Source organism: Solanum tuberosum, unplaced genomic scaffold (assembly GCF_000226075.1).
Source record: "Solanum tuberosum cultivar DM 1-3 516 R44 unplaced genomic scaffold, SolTub_3.0 scf00288, whole genome shotgun sequence".
NCBI classification, from domain to species: domain Eukaryota; kingdom Viridiplantae; phylum Streptophyta; class Magnoliopsida; order Solanales; family Solanaceae; genus Solanum; species Solanum tuberosum.
In genome coordinates, this window is record NW_006239213.1 from 380,223 (window position 1) to 390,073 (window position 9,851).

Consider the following 9,851-nt stretch of genomic DNA (forward strand, 5'->3'; position numbering starts at 1 on the left):
TCCATATCTATTGCTTTAACTCAATATGGCTTTATACTTAATCATGCCCATTAAGTAATATCAATTTCTCTCAACGATCTCTTTGATTTATCAAAGGGCAATATACAAATAAAAGAGAGTAAAGTTCATGGAATGTTAATGGCAGCGGGACTCCCGCAGGTAATAAGAAGCTAAAAAAATGGAGCTCATTTTATTGAAATCCCACTATAGTAATGCCAATAAAAAAAAATGAGAGATCCAAAGTAATGAGAAAATGACTTGTAACCGTGGAGGTACCAACATGTCTCTTCAATTACAATCACCATCATACTCTTTTAAGCAATATAATTTTCACAATAAATTACAATTCTAAATATGAAAGCAAATAAAAAGACAATTATTCATTAATAATAATCTTTTAAAAGAAATTAACATATATTTCCAACAATTCATATTTTTTTAATTCCTTAAGGCTGTGTTATAGAAGGAATGACACAGTGTAGAGAAAAAAAAACTATGTTAGGAGTACCTTTTCTTCTGTTTTCTTGTTTTCTCTTTAGCCCTTCTTTATTATTAGGAACCTCAGGAGAGAGGTCTACTTGCATTGTCCATTTGGACAAGTCTTTTATGCCTAAAAGCTTTGCTAGTCGCCAAAACTGGCATTCTTCCATTATTGATACCATCAAGTAGGGGTGTACAAAATCGAACCGAAAATCGAATCAAATCGCAAATCGAGTTAAATCGAGAAAAAAAACCCGACTAGTGGTTGTTTTGACTTGGTTTGGTATTGAAAAAAAAACCCGACTATATTTGGGTTGGTTTGGTTTTAACTAAAAAAAACCAATCCGAGACCAAACCAACCCGACATTAAATATATAATTTTAAAATTTTATTTTATACATAAAAATATTTACTTTGATATAATGTTTAAATATTTCTTATACTTTTTCATAGTTTTTATCTTTTAATATATTATTTCAAGTTTGAAACTTAGAATTCTGAATGGTTCAATAAAGATTATAGTCCACATATGTTGGTAATTATAATAAAGTTTAAATCAAAATCAAATCAATACTAATGCAAAATGAAAATCAATTCAACACTAAGAATGACAATTGTTGAGATTATGCAATTAAAGTATTTTAGTTTGTTATAATTAGTTAGAAGTTAGTTAGATAGGGAATCAAGTTAGTTAGACGGTTCCTTCTAGATTGTTCCAATTGAAGTTTTGTATATATGTAACACTTTGTAAAGACTGATTCATTCATTCAAAATAGATGGCTTCATGCTATTCTTCTCTCTAGTCTTAGCTTCTTCCATGTGAGCTTAAGCTTTTGTTAATGGAGTTTTTCTTCAGCTTGTATTGCTGATTTTGTCATGGTATCAGAGCCCAGAGATTGCTCACAAATTCTCTTCCGCATCTAATCCAATTCGTGAAGTTTTTTTTCTCTGGTTTGTGATTGATCAATTTTTCTTCCCTGAAGAATTGCATTTTGAATTCCTCTATTGTTTCTGTCATTTCCGATCTTCATCTGTTTTCTCCTCTCTGTTATCTGGAGGATTCATTTTGTTCTTGTTTGATTGTCACGATTGGATCTGTATTTGTTTTTGTGTTGTTATTGGTTGATTGTCGAGTGATTGAATCTCTTCGCGATTCTCAATATGGTTGATCTCCAAGCTGAAGCTAATTCGAGTTCCTCTCATCTTCATGCTGATCCCACATCAGTTCGAATAGATTTTGCCAGTCCTCTTTACTTGCATCCATCAGAAAGTGTTGGATCTTCTCTATTGCCTGCAGTTTTTGATGGTACAGGTTACAGATCTTGGAGAAGAGCTGTACTTAGAGCTTTATCAGTGAAAAGCAAAATAGGATTCATCAATGGAACACTTGTACAACCTGCTCCTACTGATCCTGGTTTTCTGCAATGGGAAAGTGTGATGATATGGTAACTTCTTGGATCCTGAATTCATTATCTCCTGATCTACGTGACAGTCTGCAGTATGTAAATAATGCTCATGAGCTTTGGGCAGAGTTGGAAGAAAGGTATGATCAAACCAATGGATGCAAACTATATCAGCTACAGAAAGAGATAAATGACCTCGTTCAAGGTCCTCTGGACATTACTGGCTATTATACAAGAATGAAGAAGTTGTGGGAAGAAATGAGCACTATAGATGTCAATTCTCAGTGCACATGTGTGTGCACTTGTGGTGGTAAGACCAAGTTGCACAAAGCTGAACAGGACAGGAGACTCATACACTTCTTAATGGGTTTAAATGAGATGTATACATCCATCAGAGGCAATATCCTTATGATGAGTACACTTCCAAGTATGGCACAGGCTTTCGCCATCCTATCCCAAGAGGAGAAGCAAAGGGAAGTGAAGCCTAACAATCACACAGTTCTTGACTCTACCTCACTGAATGCCTATGGCCAGTCTAGCAATAGTACAGCACGCAAAGATTTTAAAACTAACTACAGTTCCACTAGGGGAGGTGGAAACAACTATGGGAACTTCAACAATAACAATGTGTTTAGGGGCAGCTCTAGCACTACCAGGTCCTCTTTATTTTGTGAGTACTGCAAGAGATCAGGACACACAAAGGACAGGTGTTACAAACTTCATGGCTACCCACCCAACTCAAGGTTTCCAAAGGGGAAGGGATCTGGATCAGCAGGAAATGTATGTGCTGCTGAGATGAATGGGCACGGGCACCAGAATGAGGAGGATTCTGCACTGAAGAAGCAAATGCCTTTGAACTTGTCTAAAGATCAATATGAACAGCTACTGAATCTTTTGGGAACTCTGCAGATTGGAAATGGAAATTCTAACTTCGACAATTCAGACAATATGATGAGTGGAGCTGTGAACTTGGCAGGTATACTTGCTTGCTACTCTTCTATAACTGAAATAGGTGATCTATCTTGTAGGTGTACTAAACTAACTGCTGGTTCTTGGATCATCGACTCTGGTGCATCACATCACATGACCTATACAAAGCCATCCTTAAAAACATTAGACCACTACCTTACCCTTTCTTAATTACATTACCTAATGGATACAAAGTTAAAGTAATTGAAAGTGGAGATGCTTGTTTGAATCCAGCTTTAACCATCTGCAATGTACTGTTTGTACCTAGTTTTAAATTCAATTTAATATCTGTCCATTGTTTGGCCCTACAACTTAAAGGGACAGTCAGTTTTAATAACTTCTCTTGTTCATTAAAACACACGTATAGGCAGGGGACAATCCCTCTGGAGATTGGTAAAGCTAAAAATGGCCTCTACTTCCTATGTCTCAAGTGCCATAATTGCCATGCACCTCCTGTTAGTAATGTTTCATCCCATGTTGCTAGTTGTCCTTCTCATTGTACCAGTCAAGCTTCCCTTTTCCCAATCTCCTTTTGTAAAATACTCTCACAAGATCAATAAAGAAGCTTGTTCAATTGTTGATTGTCCCTGTCTTTCTGATAACCATATTTCTCCTTCTGCTAATTTTTTACCTACATCTCATACTCATGATGCTGAACTCTTGTGGCATGCTAGACTAGGACATGTTCCTTTTATAAAAATGAAAAGTATCTCTACCATACCAGTAAGTTTTTCTGCCAAACAACCTTTTACATGTACCATTTGCCCTATGGCAAGACAAGCTAGAATGCCTTTCCAAGAAAGCTTTACCACCACTAGAGAACCTTTTGAGCTATTACACATTGATCTATGGGGGCCTTATCATGTACCTACACATGATGGCTACAATTATTTTTTGACAATGGTAGATGATCATAGTCGATCAACTTGGACACAACTGATCAGGTGCAAGAGTAATGCACTACAGGTTGTGAAGGCTTTTGTATCTCTCATCGAAAACCAATTTCAAACCAAGTTGAAAACCATTAGATCTGATAATGGTCTAGAATTTACAAGTGGTGAAGCAACCAGTTTTTTTCAAGAAAAGGGGATAATACACCAAAGATCATGTCCTTATACTCCTCAACAGAATGGTGTCGTAGAAAGGAAACACAAATATCTTTTGGAGACAGCAAGGGCACTTCTTTATCAATCACAAATTCCCATGAGATATTGGGGGGAGTGTGTCCTAACTGCTACCTACATCATTAACAGACTACCTACAAAAATACTGAACAATAAGTCACCATACGAATTGTTGTACAAAAGAAAGCCTACTTATTCTCACCTTAGGAGTTTTGGTTGTCTTTGTTTCCCCACCACTTTGAAAACCCATAAGGATAAATTTGAACCTAGGGCAGCACCTCACATCTTTGTTGGATACCCTTTCAACACTAAAGGCTACAAGGTACTAGACTTAGCTACCAAAAGAGTTCATGTATCTAGAGATGTTTTTTTTCATGAGGCTATTTTTCCTTTTGTTGTTGCTCCTAATGGTTCTAGTTTTGATTCTGTCTTAAAGTTGATTATCCATCCTGCTAAATTGTCTTCTATACCTAGTCAAATGAGTATTTTTGCTAATGATGACTTGCTGGACACATATGCATCTCCTGAAATTGCTAATAATCATCCTGAACATGTTCCTAACCACGACACTACCACCACTGCCCAGTCCTCCTCCTTGCCCAATCCTCCTACTTCTGTCCCCACTGATGCACCATCAATACATGCACCTAGGCGAACCACTAGGTCCATTCACACCCCTAACTATTTGAAAGAATACAATTACAATTTGCCCAAATTGCATACCCCTACACATGTCTCAAATACTCCTGATCCACACCATTCCCTGACTTCTTTTATCTCAAACCATGACCATGTATGCTTTACTACCTTGTGTTCTAATAGCCAGCAGTTGGTGAAGACCATCTCACATGAATGTGAACCTAGTTCTTATGAAGAAGCAATCCTGAATCCTGCTTGGCAAATGGCAATGACACAAGAGTTTGAAGCCTTATACACAAATGACACATGGGAGCTGGTTCCATTACCTAAGGACAAGAAGCCCATTGGATGCAAGTGGGTATATAAAATTAAACACAAGGCAGATGGGAGTGTGGAAAGATTCAAGGCTCGATTAGTAGTCAAGGGGTACACTCAACAAGCCGGGATAGACTACACTGAGACTTTCTCACCTGTGGTCAAGATGACCACTGTTAGAACCTTGGTTTCTTTGGCTGTGAAGAGAGGCTGGGACATGTACCAGTTGGATGTAAACAATGCCTTTTTACATGGTGATTTGCATGAAGAGGTGTACATGGAATTGCCACAAGGCCTGCTGGTGGACAATGACAACATGGTTTGTAGACTTAAAAAGTCCCTTTATGGCCTGAAGCAAGCAAGCAGGCAATGGTATGACAAACTAGCAAGCAGTCTTTGTTCCAAGGGTTACACACATTCAAACAGTGACTATTCACTGTTTTATAAAAAGAAGGGGTGTTCCTTAGTATCTGTTGCTGTCTATGTTGATGATGTGATCTTAACAGGTACTGATTTAGAGGAAATTACTTCACTGAAGGCTTTTTTGCATGATCAGTTTAAGATAAAAGATCTTGGTAAACTGCACTATTTTCTGGGACTGGAAATACTATACAGGCAAGATGGTGTTCTGATTTCCCAAAGGAAATTTACTACTGACCTGCTAAAAGAGCATGACTTCATGAACTGCAAAGTTGCTTTATCCCCTCTTGATTCTACTGAAAAGCTTCAAGCTACAGATGGCAAGTTACTGTCCGATCCCACTCACTATAGAAAACTGGTAGGAAAGCTTAATTTCCTCACAAACACTAGGATGGATATAGCTTATAGTGTTCAACATCTCAGTCAATTCATGCAGACACCCAGGGAACCACACTTGAAGGCTGCTTATCATGTCCTTAGATATCTAAAGCAAGATCCTACATTGGGAATTTTTATCTCAACTAGACCTGATTTTACTGTCAAAGCTTATTGTGATTCAGACTGGGCAGCTTGCCCTGATTCTAGGAAATCTGTCAGTGGGTACCTGGTCCTTATGGGTGATAGTCCCATTAGTTGGAAGTCCAAGAAACAGGCTACAGTGTCCTTATCATCAGCTGAAGCAGAATATAGAGCTGTGAGACAGGTGGTGGGAGAGTTGGTATGGTTTGAGAGATTACTTGCAGAATTGACAGTGGATTGTCCCCTGCCTATACGTGTGTTTTGTGATAGCCAGGCGGCAGTTCACATTGCAAAAAATCCTGTATTCCATGAGAGGACAAAGCATATAGAAGTGGATTGCCATTTTGTTAGGGATAAGATCCAACAAGGACTGGTTGTACTTCAGCACATCTCCACCAACTCACAACTTGCAGACATCTTCACCAAGGCACTTACTGGAGTCAAACATGCTACGATTTTGAGCAAGTTGTCTGCGATTACTTCACTTCCAACTTGAGGGGGGCTGTTGAGATTATGCAATTAAAGTATTTTAGTTTGTTATAATTAGTTAGAAGTTAGTTAGGTAGGGAATCAAGTTAGTTAGATGGTTCCTTCTAGATTGTTCCAATTGAAGTTTTGTATATATGTAACACTTTGTAAAGACTGATTCATTCATTCAAAATAGATGGCTTCATGCTATTCCTCTCTCTAGTCTTAGCTTCTTCCATGTGAGCTTAAGCTTTCGTTAATGGAGTTTTTCTTCAGCTTGTATTGCTGATTTTGTCAACAATAATATTGAATATTTGTTCATTGGTTTAGACAATTCAAATATATAATCTAATTTTAATTTCCTTTAATATTTAGTCATGTAACTAATACTTATTAAACTTATTTTAGCATGATTTAGTACTTTTAAATTATGATCATTTTCATTATGACTTGTTAATTTGCAGTATTTGTTTTACGTGATTTCATTATTATTATTTTTTTTTTGGATATTTTAGTATCATTACTCATATCATATTTCGTGTTATTTTCTTAAGAAACACCTTAGATAGTTGTATTTTAGCAGGACTAAAGAAATATTTGAAGTACAAGTAAATTATATGTTCGTATGAATACTTTACCAGAAAAACCCAAAAAAACCCGAGTTTTGTTGGTTTGGTTTGGTTTATAGATTTAAAAATCCGACACAAATGATTTGGTTTGATATTTGAAAAATCCGAACCAACCCGGTCATGTACACTCCTACAATCAAGATTGAACTCCCACTACACAAAATGGCCACCATCCAGTTCCAAAACTTCTTTATTCTTATGATAATGTCATCCATGGATTCAGTGCTGTATTATTTTAGTTTTTAAGAATGCAATAAGCTCAACATAACATGGTATTGCCTGTTTGGATTTATGTTGTATTATCTTCAATACTCCTCTGGCTTCCTGCATAAATTTAAGTACTCACAAACTACCAACAAAAATAGTAGTTTCGCTTGATTTGTTGGAAGCGTGAACAAGAGCCGAATCTTTTGAATTTCATAAACCACAAAATTTATGCGAAAAAATCTACTTGTCCTTGATTTATGAAGCAAGGTCTATATATCTATTTTGTAATTTATTTTAGCTTTCCTTAGAAACTTCTAAAGCCTACATAATCTTAAATTGTTTATCAGGTAGCTATATCCAACTCCGCAGAAGCATTGCAAAGCTTATCCGTATGGGAAAAAGAGATGATGTGTTTCCATACGAGGCATTTTATAAATTTCGCTCCAGATATGATTGTCCACACCGCAAGAGGTGTGATATGAATTTATCCTAATGCAAGCATTAGTGGCTGTATCTTCGGCTTATTAGCTTATCTGCTTGAGCAAAATTTATACCAAAAAAGAGGAAGAAGTAAGGTCTAATCACTTCAAAAGGATGCCTGCAGAACTCAAATTCCCAAATCTCCAATTCATAGACCAAAAAACTAAACAGAAGCATAAATAAAAACAAAAAATGAGCAATATTTATTACAACAGACAAAAAAAAAGAATGATCTCTCACATCTTTGCTTATGTTACTGATTCACAAGCAATATAAAAACAAATTTCAATCACCCACTACACCAAAAAATGATAAAAACGAAGGATCTTCTAGATAACTAACAAATCAATCACAACATATCTAGTGTAGTCCCACAAGTGGGAGCTAGGGTAGATATCCAACTAATCATAGAGCAAAATTGCAATCAAATTTCTTTTATTAGAAAACTCACAATGTCGACTATTTCAACACATAAAACTTATATTCAATCAGTAAAAATGGGAGGAAGATAATAGACTATCTACTTTCGATTCCCTTTTCTCACCAACAAACTGAAATGTCAGTGACGTTTCTAAGCAACAGAGGATAATTTTAGATAAAATTTTAAATGTGCACCCTTCCATGCTCCAACAATTGACCAATTATGACCAGTTATCTGATTAAAAATTTACTCATTGAGTATTTCTTCTGCCACATGGCCAATACCATAGAAAATGGAAAATATAATCACCATTTCAACAGCATAACTATTGAGATGGAATATGGTTCATCTGGTTAAAATTTGTTTACTTTAGGATGTTGTTTCTGAGCATTACACTTATAGACGTCAGATGATTTTCAGATGGTGGTCAAATAACACTATCGCTGACGTTACTGGTTCAAACAGAGGAATAGGATCTGAAATTGCCCATCAACCATAGAAAATGGAAAATATAAAGCAAAGCTACACATTATTACACACTTGACTCATATCTGAAATTGCCCATCAACCATAGAAAATGGAAAATATAAAGCAAAGCTACACAGTATTACACACTTGACTCATACTCCTGAAACTTATCTCTCTGAGAATCCATATTTGCTATAAACAATATCATTTTATCTATTTAGACTTACGGGGAAGATATTAATATTGTCTTACAATTCAACCATTACATATCCTATTTAAACTACTATATGAAATATTCAATAAAAAGTGCATTCGGATGATGCTTCCTCAACAAAGACTCCAACTTTAGAACAGTTAGCGACTCATGATAAATACAATGAAACGAAATAAGCTAGATAAAGACATACACAGTAAACAGGATAACCAACCAGAGCAACTCTTGATAAATAAAGTGGAGAAAAAAAAATTACCTGACAATGAGTAACACATTAATGGACAATAACATGCAGGGCCGTCTTAACCCCAAGGCCACTAAAGCCATCGCTTGGGGCCCCATATTTTTTGGGGCCCCCATTTTTAAAAAACAATTACTTATATATATTATTTTTAAAAATAAATAAATTATATGTACTATAAGTGCTATGATTTCTACTAAAGAAATTGCATATGACATGAATACAAATATAATTTTCGTAAGAAACAATTTGATGAAAATATGGATAACGAAATCACTAAGTCCCTCGAAGAATCTTTAGAGTTGATTACATTATATATGTAGAGTAGATCAAACTATTTTTTCACTTTAAAATAGATTTGAACCAATTGAAGCATATAAAAATATTTTTGATTTCTTATTTAGTGGTAAAATATTGAGATTACTAGATGATGAAATTTTTTTAAAAATATTGTCTTAACCTTGAACTTTCTTTAACACATACTAGTTATTCTGAATTGATGGTTTAGATTTATTTTTTGAAGTAAAAGTGTTAAAGATAAACAATACAAGTAGAAGATAATGATGTAATGAAAATACTCAATCAAATAAAAGATTTGATTCTTTTCCAAATACACATATTGTGTTAACAGTTCATAACCATTGCCTCAACCAAATTTTTCTCCGTTCGAAATTAAAATTGATTAAATTTTCTTTAAGATCAACAATGTCTCAAGATAGATTGAATGAATTAGCTATATTATCATTTGAAAAGGAATTATTAAAATAAATTGATTATAAAACAATACTTAATAACTTTGCATCTGAAATAGCTAGAAAAGTATATTTTAAATAAAAGTACATATGATGAAAAAA

General features: G+C 35.2%; 1 protein-coding gene across 1 annotated transcript; it reads left to right on the top strand.

Moving 5' to 3' along the window:
- The first annotated feature begins 1,641 nt into the window (after window positions 1-1,641).
- On the top strand, window positions 1,642-3,023 carry LOC107062968 (uncharacterized). The gene is made up of 2 exons (XM_015314296.1): window positions 1,642-1,925; window positions 1,973-3,023. Exons 1-2 carry the CDS (start codon window positions 1,642-1,644, stop codon window positions 3,021-3,023), a joined length of 1,335 nt encoding a protein of 444 aa, XP_015169782.1.
- Window positions 3,024-9,851: the final 6,828 nt, after the last annotated feature.

What these genes read in the sequence shown, in the direction of transcription:
- LOC107062968 (XM_015314296.1), top strand. Translation starts at nt 1,642, where the DNA reads ATGGTTGATCTCCAAGCTGAAGCTAATTCGAGTTCCTCTCATCTTCAT. An exon ending in TGGGAAAGTGTGATGATATG is followed by an intron (nt 1,926 to 1,972) that starts GTAACTTCTTGG and finishes TCTACGTGACAG; the next exon opens with TCTGCAGTATGTAAATAATG.